Source organism: Podarcis gaigeae, assembly GCF_964106915.1.
Source record: "Podarcis gaigeae genome assembly, chromosome: 16".
NCBI classification, from domain to species: domain Eukaryota; kingdom Metazoa; phylum Chordata; class Lepidosauria; order Squamata; family Lacertidae; genus Podarcis; species Podarcis gaigeae.
Window position 1 is genome coordinate 2,027,973 of NC_139693.1, and position 27,867 is coordinate 2,055,839.

At 44.3% G+C, this 27,867-nt stretch overlaps 2 protein-coding genes across 2 annotated transcripts in view; one reads left to right on the forward strand and one right to left on the reverse strand.

Annotated features, from left to right (window-relative positions):
• The window catches only part of LOC310833419 (T-lymphocyte surface antigen Ly-9-like), a 497,325-nt gene that overhangs the window by 265,432 nt on the left and 204,026 nt on the right, over positions 1 to 27,867 (forward strand). The window lies entirely within an intron of this gene.
• LOC310833129 (uncharacterized protein) lies at positions 5,855 to 13,045 on the reverse strand. The gene is made up of 3 exons (XM_083715473.1): positions 12,915 to 13,045; positions 9,773 to 9,880; positions 5,855 to 8,130 (listed from the first exon to the last, which is right to left on the reverse strand). The coding sequence occupies exons 2-3, from the start codon at positions 9,814 to 9,816 to the stop codon at positions 7,140 to 7,142; spliced, it is 1,035 nt and encodes a 344-aa protein (XP_083571599.1). The 5' UTR covers positions 9,817 to 9,880; positions 12,915 to 13,045; the 3' UTR covers positions 5,855 to 7,139.

Here is a 27,867-nt window from a genome sequence, read left to right on the forward strand (position 1 = left end):
TAGAGGAGGGAGAAAGGTTGTTTTCTGCTGCTCCACAGAAGCGGACACGGAGCAATGGTTCCAAACTACAAGAAAAAAAATTCCACCTAAACATTAGGAAGAACTTCCTGACAGTAAGAGCTGTTCGACAGTGGAATTTGCTGCCAAGGAGTGTGGTGGAGTCTCCTTCTTTGGAGGTCTTTAAGCAGAGGCTTGACAACCATGTGTCAGGAGTGCTCTGATGGTGTTTCCTGCTTGGCAGGGGGTTGGACTCGATGACCCTTGTGGTCTCTTCCAACTCTATGATTCTATGATTCTATGATTCTATGAAATGCACGATCCCACATTTTTTTTCATAGGATCATGGAGCTGAAAAGGATTTCATGGGTACCTACACTTTAAAGCCCTTTGTGGCTTAGGGCCCTCGTATCTACGACACCGCTTCTTCTGGTATGCCCAGCAGAGGACCTTAAGGTCCATGAATAATCATAATTTAGAGGTCTCGCGCCCTAAGGAAGGCAGACTATCCTCTACCAGGGTCAGGGCCTTCTCTATGATGGCTCCGACCTGGTGGAATGCTTTGTCCCATGAGACTAGGGCCCTGCAGGATTTAACCTCCTTCCATCAGACCTGTAAGACTGAGCTGTTGTACCCAGGTCCTGTTTGCATATGACTGGCCCCTAGCAGAACAGACTGCTTGACAGAATGGCCCTGTATTGATGGGTGCTAGCCTGTCATTTTATATATGTTTATGGATAATTCCATAATTCCATATGCTATGGATAATTCCACCAGTGCACTTGGCATAAATTTACTCCAGGAGTAGCTGTAAGCCTGGTCATGGGACATGGGACACGGGTGGCGCTGTGGATTAAACCACAGAGCCTAGGACTTGCAGATCAGAAGGTCGGCGGTTCGAATCCCTGCGTGAGCTCCCGTTGCTCGGTGGTCCCTGCTCCTGCCAACCTAGCAGTTCTAAAGCACATTAAAGTGCAAGTAGATAAATAGGTACCGCTCCGGCGGGAAGGTAAACAGCGTTTCCGTGCACTGCTCTGGTTCGCCAGAAGCGGCTTAGTAATGCTGGCCACATGACCCGGAAGCTGTACGCCGGCTCCCTCGGCCAGTAAAGTGAGATGAGCGCCGCAACCCCAGAGTCGGCCACGACTCGACCTAATGGTCAGGGGTCCCTTTACAATAATAATAATAATAATAATAATAATAATAATAATAATAATAATAATAATTTATTATTTATACCCCGCCCATCTGGCTGGGTTTCCCCAGCCACTCTGGGCGGCTTCCAAAAGAATATTAAAATACTGTGATACATCAAACATTAAAAGCTTCCCTAAACAGGGCTGCCTTCAGATGTCTTCTAAAAGTCTGGTAGTTGTCATTCTCTTTGACATCTGGTGGGAGGGCGTTCCACAGGGCGGGCGCCACTACCGAGAAGGCCCTCTGCCTGGTTCCCTGTAACTTAGCTTCTCGCAGTGAGGGAACCGCCAGAAGGCCCTCGGCGCTGGACCTCAGTGTCCGGGTAGAACGATGGGGGTGGAGACGCTCCTTCAGGTATACTGGACCGAGGCCCTTTAGGGCTTTAAAGGTCAGCACCAACATTTTGAATTGTGCTTGGAAACGTACTGGGAGCCAATGTAGGTCTTTCAAGACCGGTGTTGTATGGTCTCGGCAGCCGCTCCCAGTCACCAGTCTGGCTGCTGCATTCTGGATTAGTTGTAGTTTCCGGGTCACCTTCAAAGGTAGCCCCACGTAGAGCGCATTGCAGTAGTCCAAGCGGGAGATACCTTTTACCTGCAAGCCAATGGTAAGAGACAATGGCAGCTGGAGACCAATGACATTTGGAGGGCAACATCTTGGCCAACCCCAGTTAAGACAGCCAAATGGTGGTCAGTTGGATTCATATATGAGACTTCACTGATGTTCAAACCAGACACTGTAGAACAACCCTCTCCTACCAGCTGCACTGGTGGCCTCAAGAGCCATCATAATGTCTCCCTGCAGTGATTTCTTAATACACCTGCCTATGTAGAAAGAAGGGGAAATAAAGCAGTCTTTCTTGCCATCTTCTGGAGAGTTGGTGCAGTGCAAGACAGAAAAGGCTTGTTCAGGAAATAATATATATCAAGGGGTTGGAGCAACAAGGTTTTAAATGGGTTGGGTGGCCATCTATCAGGAATTCTTTGATCGTGGTTCCTGCATTTCAGGGGGTTGGACTAGATCAGTGTTTCCCAACGTAGAGCGGACCTGATCTCACCCAACTCTACTGACCCAGATCCATTATGTAGCACTATGGCAGACCAAGGGGTGGGGAGGTCTCTGTAGGCCATGGGACCTCTCTGTCCATCACCAGGAGATTGTGTCAGGAGCATAGCTGTCAACTTACAGATTTGAAAATAAGGGACCAGCAGCCTTGAAAATAAGGGACCAGCAGCCTTGAAAATAAGGGACCAGCAGCCAAAATAAGGGACCTGCAGCCTCACCTGCTCCAGGCACTCCAGTCTTCCTGTCCTCCTGCAGTCTGGTCAAACTCATGCTGGTAGCTTCAAGAACACTGTCCAACTAACTTTGTAACCAGAGGTTCAACTGAAGAGAATCTGAATCACATGCACCACAAGGCCTATGCAGCCTAAACTTAAGATGGCTCCCCAGCCTGACTTTGCACTGCAAAGTTTGCAGCAGCACGTGCACCAAAATAATAATAATAATAATAATAATAATAATAATAATTAATAATAATAATAATAATAATAATAATAATAATAATAATAATAATAATTTTTATTTATATCCCGCCCTCCCCAGCCAAAGCCGGGCTCAGGGCAGCTAACAACACTAAAACAGTGCAACATTATAAAAACATTATAAAAATTACTTAAAATCAAAAAACCCCTCAGCTTGCATTAACTAGCCACACACAAGGCATTCAAGCTCTACCCCCCAGTCATTCTTAGACTTCTTATCGGGTGAGCAACACAGCCAAGCAACACAGTTGGAGCCTCCCTCCTCCCTGGCCGGCAGGGAAGGAGGGAGGGAGAGGAGCTGCTTCCTTTGAAATTTAAGGGATATCATTTAAGGGACATTTAAGGGACGTCCATCAATAAGGGACAGCAGCGGGACATGGCGCTGGAATAAGGGACTGCCCCTTCAAATAAGGGACACTTGACAGCTATGGTCAGGAGATGGACTGGAGGTCTTGTATCTGCTGTAATATTTTATAAGTAGCAAAGGCTGGCAGTATCGACACTGCCATGTGGACATCCCTGGCAGATGACCGCAGTGCCTGGAGACAGACAGGTCAGACATTCATAGCAGTGACCAGAGGAGGAATGACCACTGGGAGCAGTGCAGAGAGAAGAAACGTCATGGGGCATCTGCAGCAGCACAACCGGATGCCTTCATCTCCTCCATTGTCTCGGATGGCCAACCACCTTGCAAGACCTGGGGTCTTAGGGTGAAGGGCGGGTAAGTAATAATATTACCACTAATAATGAATGATAATAGAGTGGTACCTCAGGTTACAAACGCTTCAGGTTACAGACTCCGCTAACCCAGAAATAGTACCTCAGGTTAAGAACTTTGCTTCAGGATGAGAACAGAAATCGTGTAGCGGCAGCGGGAGGCCCCATTAGCTAAAGTGGTGCTTCAGGTTAAGAACAGTTTCAGGTTAAGAACGGACCTCCAAAATGAATTACCTTCGTAACCAGAGGTACCACTGTAATGCAACTCATTCTCGGAGAATTTTATCCAGCAATTAAAGACCAGCCAATGAGCTTAATTTAAGGTTTTGTATTGCTTTTTTTTTTTTTTAAAGAATACTGTATGCCACCATAGGAGCCACCAGGTGGCAATCTTTCACAACGCAATGGAGAAGGACATTGTGTGTCTGTTCTTGTTGGAGAGTGTATTGTGATGTAATGGAACCATCCAATCATTTCAAATACCGGGGTGTCATGGCCTCATCCTGCTCGTTATGTGATCCTGATTGGTTGGGATTATCCACATGGTGTACTGCTTCTAATCTTGAGTGGCGAAGCGTTCCCACCTTTATGGGTTCATGTGGAGACCACAAACTGAAGGGGCTCGGGAAATACCACTGTGAAACAGTCAACATTCGTTATACACTTTTATTACTATATTCATTATATGCCTTCATTATACAGCTTAGGCGCCAGGCAAAAATGTTGCTTTTCAACCAGGTCTTTGGCAATCTGATTGACATCCTATACCCTTTTTGGGGGGGAGTATGTGTTATTGGGTTGTTGTTTTTATTTTGATTATATATATTGTGGTTTTTATGTTGATCTTTTATGTGAACGGCCTTGAGACCTCCAGGAATAGAGCAATATTTAATTCAGCAAATAATAATAATAATAATAATAATAATAATAATAATAATAATAGTAAGACTCGAGTCCTAACTACAAGTATCTGGGTGCAAGCATGATTGATTTTGTTGGCACTTAATATGAAGCGGGCTTGCAAAGCTCTATGCTGCAAATTCTGAAAGAAATTTAACTATTCTTGAAAAAGCTGCAGTGGTTTTCTTAACAGTGTTTTATTTGTTTTTTTTTTAAAAAAAACCACACACACACACAAATTAACTCATGTTTGTTATTAAAAAGAATGTAATACTGAGGCCTGGATTTAGATGGCAGGTGGTCTGGAGGGATGCAAACAAGAGATATGAGGAATGGGAATTACATTACAGGAATCGCACCACTCGCAAATGGGCGGTTGACTTGCATGTGACCGTGTAGACACACAGCGCCGGGAAATAATTAAATTCATACCCAGAAATGAAGAGAGGAAGCTGGAAAGTCCTCATGGCACACGAGGAGACCCTCCCCGGAGCCCAAAGAGGATGTCAGTGAGGGAAAAGGAAGCCCTGAAGAGACCAGAATTGCATTTGGGCTTTGTTTAGGCTGCTCAGCCTCCCCGCCTAACAGCTGATGTGCAAGGTAGCGCAGCAGCAGCAGCTGCTTTCCCATGTGTCCTGCAGCCTACTGCCAGACCCAGAGCCTTAATTCTAGTTGGGGATATTTTTGGATACAGTGGGGGGCTTTTTGCATAGATTGAAAAGAGTGCAGTAGAGAAGGCATTTAAAGGGTATTTAGAGCAGGTATAGGCAAACTCGGCCCTCCATCCCTGACCACTGGTCCTGTTAGCTAGGGATGATGGGAGTTGTAGTCCCAAAACAGCTGGAGGGCTGAGTTTGCCTATGCCTGGTTTAGAGAGAAGAAGAAGAAGAAGAAGAAGAAGAAGAAGAAGAAGAAGAAGAAGAAGAAGAAGAAGAAGAAGAAGAAGAAGAAGAATAGTAGTAGTAGTAGTAGTAGTAGTAGTAGTAGTTTGGATTTGATATCCCACTTTATCACTACCCAAAGGAGTCTCAAAGTGGCTAACCATCTCCTTTCCCTTCCTTCCCCACAACAAACACTGTGAGGTGAGTGAGGCTGAGAGACTCAAGGTCACCCAGCAGCTGCATGTGGAGGAGCGAGGAAGTGAACCTGCTTCACCAGATTACGAGTCTACTGCTCTTAACCACTACACCACTTTGGCTCTCCACTTCAGTGCTCACCACTTCACAAGATTTCACTTATGCTCATGGGAGCCCAGAATGTAACTCCCACTTAAGTGGAGTGTCACCTATACTCATTCAGGAGCGTAAACTGGGAGGAAGAACTACTGAGAGATCTGGAACAACTTGGAAGAAAATAGCAGAGGGGGTTAAGCTATAGGTCTCCGATTTCTTCCCTTTGACTTCCAGTTTTCCTTCATGAAAACGATACCATTGTTCTTGTTGTTGTGAAAAAGTGTGGCTCCCACTGTAACAACTTTGTGGTGAGTACCGACCCCTATTTTCCTAGGGAAAAAGCACTGCATGGAACACAGTTCTGCTGCTGAAGGTATAAAAATGACGCACACATATACACCCAGTCTATTGAGAGGGGAACAGAGAATTTACATAAACAAAACAGAAGGGGAAGGAACTACACAATTAGGGAGACAATTAACAGAATGATTGTATTTTGCAGAACAACACTATTTTTTTAAGGACGGTAGAAGCCTGGTGATACAACCAAGTATACAACAATCTTTTAGTTCCAAACAGAAGCTTAACACACTGAGAACGGAAAGAGGTAAAATGGGGGATGTAGGGTTGCAGTCAACTAACTCTTTCTCAGAGTAGTCCCATTAAAATGAATGGACCTATGTTATTCATTTCAAAGGGTCTACTCTGAGTGGGACTAGAATCCTTTAGTTCAAAGGAAAGGGTGAATACAGTAAAATACATAGGAAAAACAGGTTACTTAAACCAACTCAGAGTAGGCCCAGTGATGGGCATGACTAACTTGGGTCCATTAATTTCAGCAGGTGGTGTCCAATATTAGCCCTACCCAGTGTAGATCCGCAGAAATTAATGAAAGCGACAAACTTAGGACCATTATTTTCAATAGGTCTCTTCTGCGTGGTTGGATACAACCCAAAGCTATTAGTTCTCTTTTCAGTCAGTCCATGGATTTCAACATGTCTGCTCTGAGCAGGACTGATGATGGGAGGATAATAAATTACATGAGTAGCATTAAAATTGATTGCATCAACTGACCTAGCCCAGTCTCGAAAAACTATTAACATTATTAATTTAATAAAATATCTGCAGATCACCATAAGGGCCAAGGGCAGGTCACAACAATCTAAGTCAGAAGCTGCCCAGAGTGGCTGGGGTGAACCCAGTCTGATGGGCGGGGTACAAATATATTATTATTATTATTATTATTATTATTAGCATTGAAACTACTTAGAAATGGCTTGTTGAAACTCCTTATGGGTCTGCTCTGAGTAAGTATAACCTTGGAGGCAACTCCAACTTCAAAAGCAGCTCAAAACAAATTAGTCACTAGAACAGGGTGGATCCTAAAATCAAATAAAAATGGATCAAAACACATACGCCACTGTCAAAAATGAAACTTTTGCTATGGACAGTGAAATCTGTCTGCAGAATAAGGAGTCATGTTGAGTCACTGGCTTAGTTCGCCATGGATTGGGTGGGAAGGCAAGCAAGCCGTCCGTCCACCGCCACTGATGTGTGCCCGGCTCCTTGGTGTGTGAAAGTCAAATGAGTTTCTCCCACATCCCTGTCGTCTTCAGAAAGGCCACTTGGTGGCCGAACAGTACTTCTTCCCAGTGCTTGCGATCTTGACGTTTTTGGGAAGCTTCTTTGAGGCCGCCTGGTTTGTGGTGTTACGGACCAGGCTGGGCTGGGAGCCTTTAGTCAACGAGACCCTGGAGCCTTTTGCCAGGGACGGCCGCGAGCCCTTGACCAAGCTTGGCTGAGAGCCTCTCGTCAGGTTGGGCCGCGAAGCCCTCTTCAGGAAGTATCGCGAGGCCCTCAGTGCGCTGAACCGCGGGACTTTGGTCACAACGAGACGAGGCCCCTTGGAAGCACGTGGGAGAGTGCCCTTTGCCAGGTGTGGCTGGGTGCCCTTTGTCCCATTTGCTTGTGAGGCATTGCCTAGGCCTGGCTGTGGGTCTTCAGCTGCATAGAATACAGGGCCTTTGGTCATCCGTGGTAGCGGTCCCTTCGCCACGCGGGGTGGTGGGTCATGAATATGTGGCAATAGGTCCTTGCTTGAGTACAGCACAGGGCCTTTGGTCATACGCGGTAGCGGGGCCTTGTTTAAGCACGGCTGAGAGACATTGGTGGGATACATTACAGGACCTTTGGTCACACGGGGTAGAGGGGCGCCAGTGACACATGGTAGCGAGCCCTTGTTAATGGGGCCATGTCGGCCTTTGGTCATGCCACTGTATGGACATTGGGTTGGTAAAGGTTTCTGATAGATAGCTGTGTGTGGCTGCGTCGGGTTCTTGTTTAGCTTGGAGTACCTCGCTGTGTGTGGGTCTGGGTAGACCGTTGCACCTCGTGGTTGATAACCGGTCACACCGGGTGGAGAGTAGAGCTGAGCACAAGGAGCTTTCCCACGTGGTGGAAGGGTTTTGTATGCAGGGTATCTTGACCCATAGAAGGGGTAGTATTGTGAGCCAGACCTGGGTAGCCTTTTCGAGACAAAGGGTGGCAATGGCCGACCAGACGTGTATCCATAATACGGCACCTTTTGGCTGGCCCGGCGATACCTGCAAGAAGGAATTGAGAAGGTCATCTCCTCTAAGAACATCAGAAGAGGCCTGGAGCTGAATCAGGACAAAGGGCCACCTAGATCAACATCCTATCTTAACAGTGATCAACCAGATTCCCCAATGGAAAACCCACCAGAAGAGAACGCAACAGCAAGTCTCTCCCACTTGCAGAGCTGTCTTTCCTATTGGGCTTACTGGCATGTTGCGCCAGGGCGCTGGCCTCTCAGGGGTGCCCCAGCAAGTGGGGGAGCTGTGTGGCTTTGCTGGCAGCCTCCCCTTTCCTTGCACGCCCACCAGCTGTGTCCCATCAACCATATGGCTGGCAGTAATAATAATAATAATAATAATAATAATAATTTATTTATACCCCGCCCATCTGGCTGGGCTTCCCCAGCCACTCTGGGCGGCTTCCCCCAAAAATACTGTAATACATCAAACATTAAAAGCTTCCCTAAACAGAGCTGCTTTCAGATGTATTCTAAAAGTCTGGTAGTTGTTCTTCTCTTTGACATCTGGTGGGAGGGCGTTCCACAGGGCAGGTGCCACTACCGAGAAGGCCCTCTGCCTGGTTCCCTGTAACTTGGCTTCTTGCAGGGAGGGAACCGGCAGGTGTGCAGCTTCCTTTCCTAGCCTCTGCAGGAGGAGAGCAATCCACACAGAGGCTTGGGAAAAGGTCAACAATTCTGGGAAAGGGGATCGCCAGATGGATCTTTGAACCACAGCGCTGGATATGCTTAAAATGGCCCTGCCCACTTGTGAGTCTCTACCACTGGTACCACTCTAGTAGCAGAGGTAAAACATGCAAAGGAATGGCTATTCTTTCATTATTCTTGATTGTTATTTTCCCAGCAACTCAGGACCGGCGGTCCCATGCAACATAGTTTTTCACAGCAAAACATCCCCATCACTTCTCAGTTGTACTTCCTGCCAACAGCAATTGAGAGACATGCTGGCTCTGACAGAGAAGGAAGAACATGATTTGTCTAATCCTCTTTTAAAGTCATTCAAGTTGCCATCTACGTATCTGTCCCCATCATTTACTGGTTTTGACAATCACTACCTCGCAATGAAGTGTTGCATGTAGAGATGGGTGTCACATTTGCTCACGTTCACCCATAAGTCGGCACTGTCCTGTTTACTCAACAACCTGCAATTTCTTCCTATATACATAAAAACGCAAGGCTGTCGTCATGCTGCAGTTAGTGTGGAGGGAAGGTCAGGAGATTCAGAGTAATCTCGATAATTAGATTCCTAATTGGTTTTGTTGTATGTTTATGTTTTTTGGAAAATCAAATAAAAATGTCCTTCTTTATTGAGGGTTGGCCACTGTGAGAAAAAGGCCTTAAGTTGAGAAAAAGGATTTTCTCTCCCGAATCCTGAGTGAAATGTTAGATACTGTATGTGGTGCTAAAAATTAAAATCATCATGAATCTTGAATGGCAAAAAAGGAGAGGAGAGGAGAGGAGGGGAGGGGAGGGGAGGGGAGGGGAGGGGAGGGAAGAGAAGAGAAGAGAAGAGAAGAGAAGAGAAGAGAAGAGAAGAGAAGAGAAGAGAAGAGAAGAGAAACCTGAGCAGGATTTGGAGAGTTTGGCTTTCCCTCGAGCTCATCCATTTGTCTCCCAAAGCCACACCTGCTTACCGATGAGAGAAGTTCAATGGAAGACCAGGAGCAGCATCCTCCATGTGCACCAAATCAGGAGCAGAGACAAAGTCACTGGGAGTTACTGGGAAGAAGTTACGTAGCAACCTGAAATTATAAAGGGGTGAATGGGTAGCAGAATTTCATAATTTCACATCATTTTTCAGTATTATCCAATTTCTTCTACCAGTGTGGTGTAGTGGTTAAGAGCGGTGGACTCGTAATCTGGGGAACCGGGTTCGCGTCTCTGCTCCTCCATATGCAGCTGCTGGGTGACCTTGGGCCAGTCACACTTCTCTGAAGTCTCTCAGCCCCACTCACCTCACAGAGTGTTTGTTGTGGGGGAGGAAGGGAAAGGAGAATGTTAGCCGCTTTAAGACTCCTTCGGGTAGTGATAAAGCGGGATATCAAATCCAAACTCTTCTTCTTCTTTCCCCCTTTCATAACTAAATCTCACATTTATTGACTGCTTCATTTATTTATTAGAGTATATCTATCTACACACATCACACAAAACACCATTATTATTATTATTATTATTAATATACCACCCTATACCTGGGGGTCTCAGGGCGGTTCACAGAATAGAATCAAAATATAAAACCAGAAAATATCTAATAAATACAAAAACAACACAAGAGCCTCACCCCCCCTCCCAAAAAAAACCCCACCACATTTTTAAAAGGGTATAGGATGTAGGTCGATTCAACCAGAGGCCTGGTTAAAAAGGAACATTTTTGCCTGGCGCCTAAAGGTGTATAATGAAGGCGCCAGGTGAAATAGATAGTAATTTCATTAAAAATATATGTTATGGGCGTGTGCAGTAAAGTCATTAACACATGAAATGATAGCTTCCTAAAATGGAGAATGAATCAAATTAATTCTGTAAAAATGCTGGGTGAAAGAGAAACAAAACCAAAAAGTGAAAATGTTCTGGATGGCCTGCAAGCGCCATCTAGGTAGTCAAGATAACTCCGGGACTAGTTTCTGCAAGACTGATCTCATAGATGTTTCTTGTTTTGATTTATGCTAATCGGCTTCCTTCGATGCTCTCTTTGCCTGTGGGCTTGGGACGCATAGCTAATTGGGACAGGGGAGGTTTCTTACACCGACTGCTTGTCAACTCCTCCCTTATCTTAGAGATGGATGAGAACTGGGGAGGGGACCTCTAAACCAGCGCTGAGTTAATGGCGCTACTGGTGCCAGCTTATGTAGCTTCCTTTGTGTATAGTAGGCAAACTAAGTCCCGGGGGCCGAATCCGGCCCAATCGCCTTCTAAATCTAAATCACTCTCTTTTCTTTAGCTGCCAAGCCAGTAATTTGCCCGGCTTGTTAGTGAACTCAAAATTTCTCTGTCTCATTAATTTTGATTTACACTCCATTTCTTCATTTATTATCACAGAATATTGTGACTGTAGCATTTTAATATTTCTTTTTATTTCCGCGTTATCTGGCTTCTTATATAATTCTATTTCATTCTTCCTAATCTCTTCTACCACTTTTTCTTTTCTTTCTGTTTTCTTTGAATTGAGTTTTGCTGTATAAAAAAATCCTCTAAGAACAGCTTTGCTGGCATCCCAAATGATTTTTAAGTCAGTATCTTAATTTAAATTGAAAATGAAGAATCAGTGTGTTTTTACATGAGTAGAATGTGTCCTTTTATTTAAAATGCATATCTGGGTTATTTGTGGGGCACAGGAATTCGTTCATTCCCCCCCCAAAAAAATAGTCCGGCCCCCCACAAGGTCTGAGGGACAGCGGCCCCATGCTGAAAAAGTTTGCTGACTCCTGGCTTAACACATTGGTACCTTGCAGACAAATCTCTCGCTGCTTCGGTGTCCAACCAAAGTCTGTAACAGCAGTGGGGCTTTCAGGCTGCGTTACAAATTTATCTTTTCTTCTACTAAAGCACTTGACCCTTCTGATTCTGATAGGAAATGTGTTCCAAATTATCTTTATTTGTTTGTTTACAAGCTATAAATGGATCTTTCTCAAAAAAAAAAAGTGGGGGGATATCAGGGCATGATACAGATAAATGCTTAAATTACCCAAACAGGCACATTGCAACAACAATACAATAATAAAATGATGAACTAATAATAATAATAGTAATAATAGTAGTAGTAGTAGTAGTAGTAATAATAATAATAATAATAATAATAATAATAATAATAATACCACCAAACAATAAAAATCAAGAGGAATAAAACCATCCCACCAGCTAATAATAGCATAATCTGTCATCTCTGCTCTGGTAATATCTGGGTTAGATTACGGCAACGAGTTATACATTGGGGCTGCCTCTGAAGATGGTTCAGAAACTTCAGCTGGTGAAGAATTCAATGGCCATGACTAACCTTAAGTAAATTGATTTCAGTAGGTCTACCCTGAGTAGGACTCAGTTTGATACAATCCAATGACTACCCTTCTGTCCCTCCCCCACATACTAGAAAATGAGGTCAGAGAAGGGTATTTGAGACCCATCCACGAAGATTTGCACCAGGGACAAAATCCCTTGGGGAAAACCATCACTATTAGTCTCGTCAAATCTCTTTTAGGCTTCTTAGAAATCCCTCAGATGTTTTCTTCCGAGGAAGGAGGTGGAATAGTATTTTGAATGCCACCTTAGGCACAGTTGACAAACAACATAAAATTGTGCAAGAGGCAGGCACACACCCTTGCGAGATTTTGAGAGGCTTATACCAAGGGTTTGGGCTCCAGACCTTCTGTCTCACTGATATATTGCCTAAGAGACATCCAAAATAGCTTCCGATTTCATTCTCAGCATCCTCTGCTGGGAGGAAAAGTGGGCAAAGACCCTCTTTAGTATTCCACCTTGAAAACTCTGCTAGTTTCCACAATGCACAGACCACCTCACACGCTTCTTTGGAAACGTTCTTTGGATCTTTTCTCCCAGAGCCAAGGGTACAACCAAGTTCACAACATGTGACATTTCACGCAAATAGCAAAATTCTATCAAATGCTCCAGTTTGGACAAATATACCAGGATGAGAGTCTCACGATGATGCAGACTATTAGACCTTCAGGTGTCCTGGTCCCATTTAGAGTTTGTCTCGAAGCAATATCCAGAAATTCAGTAGCAGAGAGTGCACAGAGAGGGGGAAAGCAGTTCCTAACTTACCTGACTTCCAGACGCAAACGAGTCTGGACAGAAGTGTCAGCAAAGGCTGGGGATGAGGAGAGCTTTTTATGTGGTTTTTAAAATCCCCCTGAGGGACGTGAGGCACTTCTTTTGGGGCGACGTCACTGGCAACCTGCAAATCGTGATCCGAGGTAATATGCTAAGCTTCCAAATGAAGGCTGTTTCTTCCTCCTCCTAAAACATTAAATTAAATTGCAAAGACGTCCATTGGAAGTCCTACAGCTTGCAAGCAGGGCTGTGCCTCATGCAAAGTACATGCCACCGATCAGCAACAGCTACTTGTACTTGCTGATCCGAATTCATGGGATTATCGAGCTGGAAGGTACTTCAGTTTATGTCATCTAGTCAGCCCTACAAACATTGGAGGGGCTATAGAGTAGAAGGCAACTTCCTGCTTAAACATCTTCAGGAAAGGAGATCCCACCAGACTGAGCCAGTCTTTTCCACCATCTGGAAGCTCTTATTAGCTCAGCATCCTGTTCTCACAGTGGCCAACCCTCAAGAAAGAAGGGCATTTTCGCTGGCCAAGTTTAATTCACATCCATCAAACCTCCTTTGGGGAAGGTTCTCAGGCAGGGTAGAAGAAGGAATAACTTGCCTGTGTGAAGACCACCTGGTGGAAACCCTCACACATATGGTTCTTAATTGTAAACTATATGTTGATCTCCGTCAGCAATTTCTAGATCAACTCTGTATCCCCAAATGCAAAACAGAGTTAGAGGTCATACATTTTCTATTACTGGGGAATGATCAGGAGCTCACCAAGTTAGTCGCTAAATATTAGAAATGTTTCAACTTCCCTCCATTTCTTCAATTCCAGTTAAGATATCCAAATTTTCACAAGAGTTTGGTTTGTTTTGTTTTTTGCTTTTTTTAAGATCTTGTGAAAATTCACCAGCATCTCAGTGCAAAATTCTCCCAACCCAATACAGGTGTCCCAAGATTATGGACAACCAGTAGTCTACGAGCTTCATTCAGGTGGTCAGCAGCATCTATGTAAAAATATAGTGGTACCTTGGTTGTCAAACTTAACCCATTCCAGGAGTACTGTTTGACTCCCGGAACCATTTGAAAACCAAGGCGCAGCTTCCAATTGGCTGCAGGAGCTTCCTGCACTTCAGACGTTCAGCTTCCAAAAAAAAGTTAGCAAACTGGAACACTTACTTCCGGGTTTGTGGCATTTGGGAGCCGATTTGTTCGGGAGCCAAGCCATTCGAGAACCAAGGTACCACCGTACAGGTAAAAACCATACAGCACTGAGCACTGCACATTACTGTTGCTGCAATGGGGAGAAAAATAATTAAGTGTTCCACCAAGACCCTCAGTGATTTTCAAGAGTAATGGGGTGGGGTGAATGGTTAGGAAACATGGTCCTGACATACCCATTCTTAAATATATGCACCTTTGTGATGCAATCTTCCCAAATACAACACAAATTTGCTTATGCCGTTTTCATGAATATATGCATTCATGTGCAAATTTCACCGCAACAGACACATTTTTGTACATGTTGCTTGGCTGGAGAGCAGCTTTGCAAAATTCAGAGATGTGTGAATTTTTGGAGGATGCCTGTTTTTTCAGTTTGAAGGTTGTTTTGAAAAGTCCAAATTAGGTAGCTTCACCTTGAAAGGCTAACTGAATTGGATTTCTCCTCTATCACTCGGGCTTATCACTTGGAAGGTTATCCTAATGTTGGTGCCATAATCTGCTTTGCTACAGTTTCCTGTGTCTGGCACAAAAGAGAACAAGTCTGTTCTGCCTTCTGCTCTTCAAATTCTCCAATACATTAGTGTATGGAATTCTTTTTACCAATAGCTGTGGCAATAGCCCCCAGCTAAAATGGATTTAGGGTATGGCTGTGCATAAACCCCTTGGTCTGGTTTGTGGCTCAAATATGTAAATCTAGATGAGGACCAATCTGGTCAAGAATGATCCAGACCCTGTCTGACCTGATTTGGATCTTACAAATCTCTAGAAACCTATTGGTCTGCATTGTGAAATGAAAACATGGTGGAGGTTTTTGTTGGGGAGAGGGTTACATAGGGACATAAAATTGGGGGACACTATAGCCCCTCAAGAGGAGATTTGCCTTGCCAAATTTCAGAAGGGTAGTTCCATGGCTTTTCATACTAGACACATCTGAAGTATACGGTGTTTAAAAATTAAGATGGACATAAAGTTTTTGCTTTTGCACATAGAGATATGAATTTGGCAAACTCGGTGGCCCCTACAGAGTGGATTAACTCTCCCAAAGTACAGATGAGTAACTTCAGGGGCTGTCATTCTTTCCAATCAAGTCCTTCTTATGGTTGATGGTTTATGGTTACCAACTGGTAATACTAAACAGACAAACAAACAAACAAACAAATGGACAGCCATCTATCTGTTTTTTTAAAAAAAATATATAAGGGTGGTACTGGGGTTGATTGAGAAAGGACAGAAAACAAGCACAAGTTCCCAAAATATAGACGCGCTTTTACCCTCGCAAGATTGAATGTATTGCCCTTGATTCTACTTGAGGGACGATTCCTACAGATTCCACACACAAAACGCTTATGTCCCTGTGGAGATGGCAGTACCAAATCAGTGGTGCATGCCCTTCTGGCCTGTCCTCTTTATAAAGACTTGAGGAATAAGATTATCAGCCCTCTTTTATTGTCCATTTCGGGTCACCCAGCCACTGCCCCAGTGTCGTTTCTCCTGGCAGATCAGGAGGAGCAGGTGACAGCAAATGTTGCAAGGTTTTTTTATTCCAGTATTTGGTATATTGCATTGCTGTTTTGTTGCTATGGCCGATGGCTAACGCAAATAAAGATTCATTCATTCAAGAACAAGCTGAACAAATGACTCCCAACAGTTTAGCAAACACTTTTTAAGAATCATAATTTACAAAGGGTGACTCTGAGGGTGGAATTTAGTGATGGTAGGAGCTGTTTGACAATGGAATGGACGACCTCGGAAGATGATAGACTCTACTGCAATGGAGGTTTTAAACCGAGGTTGGATGGTTATCTGTCAGTGATTCTTCAGCTGTGGTTCATGAACTGGACTAGATTAACCTCGAGCCCTTGTCCAACTCTATAGTTCCATGACGCTATGAAATATTTGCATTGCTCCCCACATATCTTGATTGGATTTGCAGAAGTTTGAATCTCAAAGGACAGCTGTGATTCAGTTCATGTATTCTTTCAGCAAATACAAATTAGACAGACTGTGCATTATATCGGCAGAATTTTGGAAACATAATTCATGGCAGAACTGAGGGAGTTGTCCCCCCCACCCGGGGTCCAGGAAGCATATTTCCTCATCACCTCTTGGTAGGCTCACCAGGTCAGAAGCATGCCAGACCCTGAAATTTCTGGGCCCACGAATGAGACCTAAGCAATGCCATGTGGGTGGCCCACCTTTATGTCAGATTAATTGGGAGAGTGGAAGAGGACAGATTTCCGAGACAATCTGTGCAGTAATTTCCAGTTGGCTCTGCTGGGCTGAAGCTTGCAAGTCTTCTTAAAATCTATCTCAGCTACTGAAGATTCAAGCCCTACACTGACCGCTTGAAGGCTGCAGGTCAGTCCTGGAGGTCTGGCACCCCAACTCCTTGGAGACAGGCCTGGAGAGAAGGGACAGAGCGAGTATCCAGAGTTACTTGGGACCAACCAGGAACAGGAGATACAGCAAGAGGGAAAACCTTTTGTTTTCGTTCTGCTTTTCAAAAACAGCTGTGGGGGAAATAACTTACTAATAGTGGCACAAATCTTGCCCCAGCTAATTCCAGAGCAAGGCTGAGATGAACGCTTGCCTGCCGACACCTCCCTAAGTAATGTTCTTACTTGGTGTGTGGGTCCAACTGAAGATGCAGAGCTATTAACAGCCACGATAATATTGTGCTTTGTATTTAAGTGGTTTTAATTAACATTTGGAAAGCCTCAGGAGTTCCTTTCATCCCAGAGAACCTCGCCTAGGCTCCATGGGGTAACCAGGACGTGTTATTAAGTGTGATGACTAACCCCCTCTCACTCATTAGTATAAACATGCGAACAATCAGAATCAGTGAATCTGAATATTTTTACTCGAGAACAAAGGCAGAAATTGTATCCAGGTCTTCATCCTTGGGATGCATATTCATGTTGATCCAGGATACACCTTTAATTTAATTCAGGATGTGATTTAGGACCCTCTTGCATTAGACTCACTTATCAGAAAGGCAGGGTGTGAATGAAATGAAACAAAGATATGAAACAAAAAACACTTTACACACAGTTTAGACATAATCCAAGGCAGCTCATTGACTAAGTTTACACATAATCCGAGGCAACTCATTGACAAAGTCCAGCCACAATTCCTCTTGAACTTTCTCCAGAGGAGGGCAACGAAGACAGTGAGTGGGGGAACATAGAGGGCAGCTCCTATAAGGAAAGTTTTCTGCATGTAAAGCAAGATGCTCTACCTGTGACACAGGGGCGTGGGAAGCTGCCTTATACCAAGTTCAATCATTGGTCCATCTAGGTCAGTTGTGCTAACACTGACTGGCAGCAGCTCTCCAGGTTGGTGGGCAGGGGTTTTCCTCAGCCCTACCTGGAAGATGCTGGAGACTGAACATGGGACCTTCTGCATGCAAGGTAAGCGTTGGATGTTGAAGAGCATTGGATTTGATGGCTTTCAAAGTCCCCTCAAACTCTAGGATTCCATGGTATTATTTATACCCTGTGCAGCTGGGAGTAACAGGGTGCCTGCCACTAATCTGTATTTTATTTTTTCCAACAGTGGAGCCGTGACACCTCCATTGTTCTTCAAGGAACCGTGCTTCCCAGTAGCCTCCTTCCAATAGAGCTAATTTAATTTCAAGCTGCACAACTACTAAATTACACCTGCGTACCTGCCAGCCCCGGGAGACAATGGGAGGGCAGTTGATGCCCTTGATGCCTTTGCCTGCTGCTCCTCCTCCTCCTCCTCCCTTTTTAATGAAAAAGCAGAACAAAACAAGCACTATTGATTTGCCCTTGATTAAAATCTAGCCCCAAATGGGAGGCCAAGCCCTTTCGTTTGAGGAGGTGGAGGAGGAATGAAAATAGCCCTTTGCTGCGTTCAAGAAGAGAGTAAACACAAGGGCGTACTGGAGCTTCCGTTAAGGCCAGCGTCACCAAGCTGTTTGCCCCAGATCCACTCTCCCTGCCTCTCCCGTTCATTCTGCTATGCCTTACATGTCAATGCTGCCTTTGTAGGAGGTTGTGGTAGCCGACACTGTCAGGCACCGGGAGAAGTGTCCCGTAGATGTGACAAATTGGTCAACTGTATGGCAAATGTTGCAAGGGATGCAGGTGGCACTGTGGGTTAAACCACAGAACCTCTTGGGCCTGCCGATCGAAGCCCCACGATGGGGTGAGCTCCCGTTGCTCGGTCCCTGCTCCTGCCAACCTAGCAGTTTGAAAGCACGTCAAAGTGCAAGTAGATAAATAGGTACCGCTCTGGCGGAAAGGTAAATGACGTTTCCATGTGCTGCTCTGGTTCGCCAGAAGCAACTTAGTCATGTGTCCACATGACCCAGAAGCTGTACGCCGGCTCCCTCAGCCAATAAAGCGAGATGAGCGTCGCAAACCCAGAGTCGGGCATGACTGGACCTAATGGTCAGGGGTCCCTTTACTCATGTAAAAACATGCTGATTCCCGGACCGCTTCTCACAGTGAGGGAACCACCAGAAGGCCATCGGAGCTGGACCTCAGTGTCCGGGCAGAACGATGGGGATGTAGATGCTCCTTCAGGTATACTGGGCCGAAGCTATTTAGGGCATTAAAGGTCAGCAGGAACACTTTGAATTGGTCTCAGAAATGTCCTGGGAGCCAATGTTGGTCTTTCAGGACCGGTGTTATGGGGCCTTGGCTGCCGCTCCCAGTCACCAGTCTGAGAGATGCATTTTAAATAAAAGGACACATTCTACTCAGTTAAAAGCACACTGATTCCCGGACTGCCCATGGGCAAGATTTAGAAGGCGATTGGGCCGGATCGGGCCCCCGAGCCTTCATTTGCCTACCCATGGTTTATGCCATATGAGCTCCTTCATTCATGATTGTGAGCACCTTGTTGGGAGAGAGCTCCAGGCTATCTGCAGCTCCCCAGATCTCCAAGTGTCCTCCGGTGAGCAAAGCTCTGGAAAAGGCACCCCTTCCTTCTCCAGAGTTAAACCACAGAGCCTAGGACTTGGCGATCAGAAGGTTGGTGGTTCGAATCCCCGCAATGACGGGGTGAGCTCCCATTGCTCGGTCCCTGCTCCTGCCAACCTAGCAGTTTGAAAGCACGTCAAAGTGCAAGTAGATAAATAGGTACCACTCCGGCGGGAAGGTAAACGGTGTTTCTGTGCACTGCTCTGGTTTGCCAGAAGCAGCTTAGTCCTGCTGGCCACATGACCCGGAAGCTGTACGTCAGCTCCCTCGGCCAATGAAGCGAGATGAGCGCCGCAACCCCAGAGTCGGCCACCACTGGACCTAATTACCGGGTCCCTTTACCCCTTTACCCCTTTACCTTTTAACCTTCTCTCTTGACAAAGCAAAAGAAGGAGGCATTGTAGTTTTAACTACTATTTATTGACACTGTACAGACACAGAATCATGTTGCTCTCTCTTGTTCAGCTCCGAGAGAGAACGGGCAAAAGTGAAAGTACATCACATAATACATACAGAAAGGACTATATCCTGTTCTCACGCTTCCTCTGAGACAGACGGTGTGATTTCCAATAATCACAAAATGTAGCCTCGGTGGAGTGATTAACTAACACGCCTATCTTATTTCCAGCCCCTGTTCCATATTCTGGTTCATTGGATTCATGATCCTGGCACAGCCATAACAGCTTCCTCTTTTCTCCAGCAAAGTTCTCCCTCATGGAGAGCACGAGTTGCGGTTGGGGCTGACGAGACACCTCACTGTTGCGAGGCAAATGGTTTGGCCATCCTTTAAGCAGGGGCGGGCTGTTACTGGGGAAATCTAGATGTTGCCATTTGTTGATTGACAGCCCTATTTGTTAAATACAATGCACGCAGCGACGAACTTTCTCTTTTCGCTGCGTGCTTCGGATCACCCGTCCTCCCTTCCCTATTGTTAGGCGGTTTGCTTGACCGGAATTTTGTCCATTTGGCTGATTATTGTGTGCCATTTGGGTTTTGCCTACTGAGTAGCAAATCGTCACAACTTGTAAGGTTGAGGTTAGGCATTGGTCTGGGAATTGGCTAGTGGAGGGGTATGGATTTGGCTGTGCCTGCCCCTCCAAAATGCTGCTGCTGCTGCAAGGGTTTTCCATTAAAGTAACCCAGGGGCTCCCCCATGCTTTTGTCCGAAACCCCCTGGCAAGGGGCTAGGGCCACGCAAGCCCTGGGAGCATTCTGGGGAGAGATGAGGCATGATTCCCAGTCCCGTCTCTCTCCCCAGGTGACTTACCCTTCCTGACTTCGCAGGGGGTGCAAATGTCAGAGCTGTCCCTGGGCGGGGTCAGTTAGTGCTACCAATGCCTAAGTAACCACTCACATTGTTGTAATTTGAATAAAATTGTGGCCAAAATTATGCCAAAAACCTTAAACAAAAATTTGGGGGTGTCTTGGGGACCTTGATGCGCAAAAGATAATATTCGTCTCGTCATGACCTACCCAACCCCTCCTGTAAAAACTCCTGTTTGGGAGACATATTCCCCAAGGCTGTTTCCCATTAGAAAATAAAGTTGGGCCAGATTAGCAGACATCTTAAGCCGGTTGGCATTCCAGTAAAGAGCAATTTTGCCAAAATTATCAACCTTCGCCTTCCAGCTAATTTCCTTTCTCGTAGACCCGATGAGCCTAAGCAGCAAGCAAGGCATTTATGTATTTTGTCCTCCTTTCAGATGGGTGTTTGTTGTAAATAAAGATTGAACAGGAAACAGGAATTGCCAGAAGGGAAGTAATGTGATACTGTGATGTTCCAGAAAAATCAGTCCAGGTATTATTATATAAAATAATATCTGGCAAAATATCTCCTAGGAGGCAGGTGTTGTGTGTGAGAGACAACATTTAATAGCAGATATACAGCCCTCTTTTTATTCAAGTACATAACCAGTGTTAAAAAAGTAGATCAGATGAAAATATAAAAGAGTGTTCCTGCCACAATAAAGCAGCAATGATAACCATCATTTAAAAGCCATCATTTAAGAAAGACAGCAATGAACTTCTGATTCATCTCTTACCAAACAGACGACTCGAATCACAACTACAAATGCTCTTACACACAGATAAGTGGAAAGAGATGCAATCAACTTAATAACAAAACAAAACAAAATGGGTGTGATCCAGTGGATTTTATAAGAATATAATATAATATCCACACTTATCTTCTATCCCATACTTTCTAGGCACGGGTTCACACTTTCGCAGTCAGTGCCTGGGTCTTGTTTGTTTGTTTGCTCTGCCACTTTCCCCAGGGAAACTTACTATTTAACACTGAATCAGAATGACAATTCAGGTTTTCTGCAGGTGGCTGTTTGCTCCAGTTCAGCGCGGAAAACAATGGAGCAAATAAATAAATAAATAAATAAATAAATAAATAAATAAATCAAAAGCATTCAGACACAGACCTGGAAAACCTGAACCTGTGTCAAGAAATGCAGAAGTTGGTAAATGTGGATAAAAAGAGAGAGAGAGAGTTTTGGTTGGCTAATAATAATAATAATAATAATAATAATAATAATAATAATAATAATAATTTATTATTTATACCCTGCCCATCTGCCTGGGTTTCCCCAGCCACTCTCGGTGGCTTCCAACAAAACACTAAAATACAATAACCTAAACAAAAAAAATTCCTTCCAGTAGCACCTTAAAGACCAACTAAGTCAGTTCTTGGTATGAGCTTTCGTGTGCATGCACACTTCTTCAGATACACTGAAACAGAAGTTTCCAGACCCTTCTATATAGTGAGAAGGTGGGGAGGGGTATTACTCAGAAGGCTGGTGGGAATGGGTGATTGGCAGATAGCTGTGATGAGCCTGTTGATGACTCTTGACGACTGCAATAGGTCTTACAGGAAGAAGCAAGGGGTGAAAAGGTGAAAAAAGGCTTTGTCATGTATAATGAGATAAGAATCCAAGGTCTTTGTTCAGGCCAGGTTTCTCCATGGTTTTAAGTTTGGTGATAAGTTGTAATTCAGCAGCTTCTCTTTCCTGTCTATTTCTGAAATTCCTTTGTAGTAAAACAGCTACTTTGAGATCTTGTATAGAATGTCCTGGGAGATTGAAGTGTTCTCCTACTGGTTTCTCTGTCTTGTGATTCCTGATGTCCGATTTATGTCCGTTTATTCTTTGGCGTAAGGTCTGGCCTGTTTGTCCAATATAGAGAGCTGAAGGACACTGTTGGCATTTGATGGCATACACAATGTTAGACGATGAGCAATTAAATAGTCCTGAGATGGTATGTGTGATGTTGTTGGGGCCAGTAATGGTGTTGTCCGGGTGTATGTGGCAGCAAAGTTGGCATCTGGGTTTATTGCAGGCTCTGGTGCCAGTATCCGTGTTAGGTCTGGTTGTAGTATTATTGTGGGTTAGGAGTTGTTTATTGTGGGTTAGGAGTTGTTAAACGGACATAAATCGGACATCAGGAATCACAAGACAGAGAAACCAGTAGGAGAACACTTCAACTGGAAAGAGAAGCTGCTGAATTACAACTTATCACCAAACCTAAAACCATGGAGAAACCTGGCCTGAACAAAGACCTTGGATTCTTATCTCATTATACATGACAAAGCCTTTTTTCACCTTTTCACCCCTTGCTTCTTCCTGTAAGACCTATTGCAGCTGTCAAGAGTCGTCAACAGGCTCATCACAGCTATCTGCCAATCACCCATTCCCACCAGCCTTCTGAGTAATACCCCTCCCCACCTTCTCACTATATAGAAGGGTCTGGAAACTTCTGTTTCAGTGTATCTGAAGAAGTGCGCATGCACACGAAAGCTCATACCAAGAACTGACTTAGTTGGTCTTTAAGGTGCTACTGGAAGGAATTTTTTTTGTTTTGACTATGGCAGACCAACACGGCTACCTATCTGTAACTGATACAATAACCTATTAAACATTAAAAGCTTCCCTAAACACGGCTGCCTTTAGATGTCTTCTAAAAGTTTGGTACTTATTTCTTTCTTTGACATCTGGTGGGAGGGCGTTCCACAGGGCGGGTGCCACCACCGAGAAGGCACTCTGCCTGGTTCCCTGTAACTTGGCTTCTCGCAGGGAGGGAACCACCAGAAGGCCCTCGGCGCTGGACCTCAGTGTCCAAGCAGAATGATGGAGGTGGCCAAATGTATCTTGCTTGCAATTACCTTGAGCTTATTCTCTAAGGGAATCAATTTTCCCACTTAAAATGTGCTCCAGAATTCAGCTAACCTCAGAGTCCTTGAAAGAATATCATGGGCTTGACCTTGACTGGTCAGAATGCTTTTGCTTGTAACTGTCAAATAAATAGCATTGATCTGCACGTAGGTAAATAAATGAGTATGGAAGCAGAGCAGTGATTGAACAACCAACCAAATGCATACAGAAAATAGTAATAATGATAGTAATAGCCAAGATGTTCGACTTTTTCTTTTTTCAGATTTTTTTATTGAATTTTAATAATGATAAAACACACCAATAGGGAAAATATGTGTGGTCTGTAATTGGAAAGGGTCCCGTAGTCTGAATTAGAACAAATAGGATTTTTTACTTTTAGTGTTCTTGTTTTTTATCAATATCTGTAACAACAACAACAGTTTTTTATAATAAAAAGATAAAAAATAACCTTGGACTAGGTTAAATACAGGCATATGCTCCTTATCTGCTAATAACATATAACATATAACATATATAATATTTGACTAAATTGCACTTTGACCCCTGGTCCTCTTTAGCTTAGGTTAGGTGTTTTCAAGAAGGGCGATTTGCCAAATGTTATGCTTTCTCATTGCTACAGAGTTTGTGCCACTTGTTTAATTGAGTAACTGAGTTCATTACCATGAAGTGATGATAATGGTATGTTCAGAAAGAAAACAATTAACTTCAAGGGCAAAAATAAGAATCATATGGATCAAACCTGGAACCATCTCTGTGTAAGGAATGTGTTTTACAACCCAAGTTCTTGCCCGCATGAGTATGGAATGATGGGATGCATCACAGCGATGGTGGTGGTAACAACAACAACAACAACAACAACAACAACAACAACAACAAAACTGCTGCTGAGACTCTTTGCCAACATTGCATTCTGAAGGGACTTAAAAATAACAACAGTGGGCTTTGAATAAAATTAAATTTAACACAGGTTTGGACATTGTTAGTGCACAAAGTAGTATGGAAAGGTGAGACACAAACAGAAAAAGTAAAAGTCAAAACAGGAATGCAGACACAAATACATGCACTTTTCCCTTACGCAAATGTTATCAAAATGAGCCCCTTGTGTGCCTCTTGACAGAATAAAATAATAATAATAATAATAATAATAATAATAATAATAATAATAATACTACATTTTATTTACCCTGCCCTTCCCAGCCAGAGCTGGGCTCAGGGCGGCTAACACCAATAAAATCACAGTAAAAACATAATAGGAGGAAAGGGGGGGGGGCAATTTAAAATACAGGTTAAAATGCAATTTAAAATGCAGCCTTATTTTAAAGTAGCTGATAAATCATTTTAAAGTAGCTGATAAAATATAGTGTTGTATCAGTTTCCTCTTTTATCAGTTATTTATCAGCTGGTTGGCTGCCTTCAACCTTCCATCCCAACCCAACCCAGCCCAGCAGCATTTACATAATAACATTCTGCATTTTGATGGGCAGCTGTCTACCACCCACCCAGATATCCTAGCCAAAGTAAACCCATTGATGTAGCAGCAAGTTACAGCAAGGAGAGTTCCTCTCTCCTTTCCCCACCCAAGAATATGTGTTCATGTGCTGCTCTCTTGACTTTGGGTGACTTCAAGAGCCTGAAGATGGGAACCCAAGCTGTGTCATTCGTCTCATTCTTATGGTTTCTCAAAAGTGACTGTTTGGCCACAGGATGAGAGTGTAGACACAGAGACAAGGACAATACAGTGGTACCTCAGGTTACCAGCGCTTCAGGTTACGTGTTTTTCAGGCTGCGAACCACAGGAAATCTGGACCGCAGGAAATCCGGAAGTACAGTGGTGCCCCGCAAGACGAACGTTTCGCAAGACGGAAAACCCGCTAGACGAAAGGGTTTTCCGTTTTGGAGGCGCTTCGCAAAATGAATTTCCCTATGGGCTTGCTTCGCAAGACGAAAATGTCTTGTGAGTTCCTGCGGGGTTTTTTTCCTTCCCCCCCCCCTTTTTCTAAGCCCTAAGCCGCTTATCAGCTGATCCGCTAAAAGCCGCTAAACCGCTAATAGCGCTAATCCACTAAGCTGTCAATGGGCTTGCTTCGCAAGACGAAAAAACTGCTATACGAAGAGCCTCACGGAACGGATTAATTTCGTCTTGCGAGGAACCACTGTACCAGAAAGGGTTACTTCCGGGTTTCTCTGCTCGCGCATGCGCAGAAGCACCACATCGCATCACGCACGTGCGCAGACGTGGCACTGCAGATTACGAATGCTGTGGGTTGCAGATGTGCCTCCATCACGGATTACACCCGGAACACGAGGTCCCACTGTAGAGACTTTTAAAAAGACTGGGAACCGTTTATGTTGTATTTACAAAAACACTGTAAAGAAGCGGACTTTGAGTAAACACTTACAATTAACAAAAACAAAAACAGAAGCTAAGATGTAAGAACTGGAGATTAACAAAGAGTAAGATGTAATTTGGAAAAAAAAATATGGTACAAAAATTTGCCATTCCTTAATTTAACGACTACAATGTTAAGATAAAATAAAATAAGCAGGAGAAAAAAGCATTTAAAGAACCAGAAAAGGGAAGTCATGGGGGGGGGGGAGAGACTGGGATTTTCCCCCTCTTTCTTTGTGATCATGATGAATGTGATGAATATAAAATTGTAAAACTTAATAAATACTATTTTTAAAAAGAGAGAGTGTAGACAGGCCTCTGGCCTTTCGATGCAGCAGAGTCTCGCTGAATCCTTGTGGTGCTCAGGGAGCTTTAAAAGACAAATAGGCAAACTCAAGGAGGAGAGACTTCTGGCTCAGTAGAACCTCCAGTTCTAGAGGCAGTAAATCTCAGACTCTGTTTCTGGGAATCACAAGTCAGGAGGGCGCTCTTGTGCTCAGGTGCTTCCCAGTGGAGCATCTACTTTAGGGTTATCAGACGTCCCCAGTTCCTGGGAACAGCTCCCGGATTTGCAAATCTGCAAATTCCATCTTCTAACCTTCTTTCAGAAAGCCGTGTTATATCAAGTCAGACTATTGGTCCATATAGACCAGTATTGCTTACACTGGCTGGCATCAGCTCTCCAGGGTGTCAGACAGGTGGGGTATAAATAAATAGATTATTATTATGGTGGAATCCACATTCCCAATGGTGAAACATCCATTGGATGGTGAAACCAAAACTGTCAATCTGTTCCCTACATGAACATTGTAGTTCAACAATATCTGGAGGACCACAAATCCCCCATTATTGGTTTAGATGATGAGCTAACCTGTCATGGCCCAATGGAATAATTCATATTTCCCCTCCTAACACAGGTCCACTTGCCACAGTATGTATAAGAGGAGAGAAGTGCCACTGGGAACATCACAAGCCAGTTGTGAAAGTATCAAGTCAGCCCTCCGTTATCTCCTGCATATGATAATAAAAGGTAATAGGCCTTTTAACATAGAAGCTCAGTTTGACTACCACCACTAACAAGAGATGAAGATGTGGCCATTAATCTGCTTAATTCCCTTTTAAAGCTGTCTAAGACCTTGTCAAATCCCCTTTCAAAACCACCAAAGCCAGTCAGAAGCAGTATTTAATCTGCTGCTAAGATTAAGATAGCTAAAAACTGGGGAAGCCTATATCTCCTGCTGTATCCAAATCTGGACGATAGTAACTATGATTAAACTAACTTATTAGAAAACAATACATATAAACCAGCCTAACAGGCTTATGTGAAAAGTGACATTTTTGCAAAGTTTCGGAACGATAAATTTAACGATAAACTTTATGCTGCTTTCAGCCTGTTGTAATATCATGAGTATTTATCAAAATACTCATCTATTTAAAAGCAACAACAACCCTGAAGCCACACCCTGTGGTGTTGAGTTCCACAAGCAAATAATGCGTCATGCGAAGAAGAAGCCCTTATTCATCTGCGTAGTAATGTGTTCCACCTTTGCTGCAAATGTTCCCAGCTTGCCTTTGCTTTAAAAGGGCCACTTACCAGCGGAACAATATTTCTGACCCTTGCTTGATATTTTCACTTGGGTTTTGCATTGCTGTGGCCCAAAGGATTGGCCTCCCTTTCTCGAATTCTTCTGGCCGGTCTTTGTGGAGTAGACCGGCCCTCCCTTTGTCATACCACTTGACCACTGTTGTTGGCCCTTGCTTGAATATTGTTGGCTACAGGGGCCTCCTTTGGTGCTGCACTGTTGACTCGCACACTGTTGGCCTCCTTTGGTCGCGCACAGCCAGTCTCCTTTCGTTGCGCATGCCGGCGAACACTGGATTGTGCTCTGCTGGGAAACCCACTGCCTACTGCCTTTCGGAGTGCACTGCTGTGTGGTTTGGCTGACGCATGGCTGCTGGCAGCTAAAAGCGGCCGATTTGCATGGGGGGCAGCAGGTCTGCTGGGTGTACTGCGAAGAGCTGAGCGATTTCTGCTGCGGCGGGTAACACGACTGGATGCATTGAGGTGGCACACACTTCTGGGCCTGCGGGCAGCAGACTGGGATGCATGGTGCGCCGTAGGTCTGCGGAGAGCAAGACTGTGTGCTTTGAGGTTCATAGCATGACTGGGACTGAGGAGAGCATGGCTGTATGTATTCTGGTGCATAGCT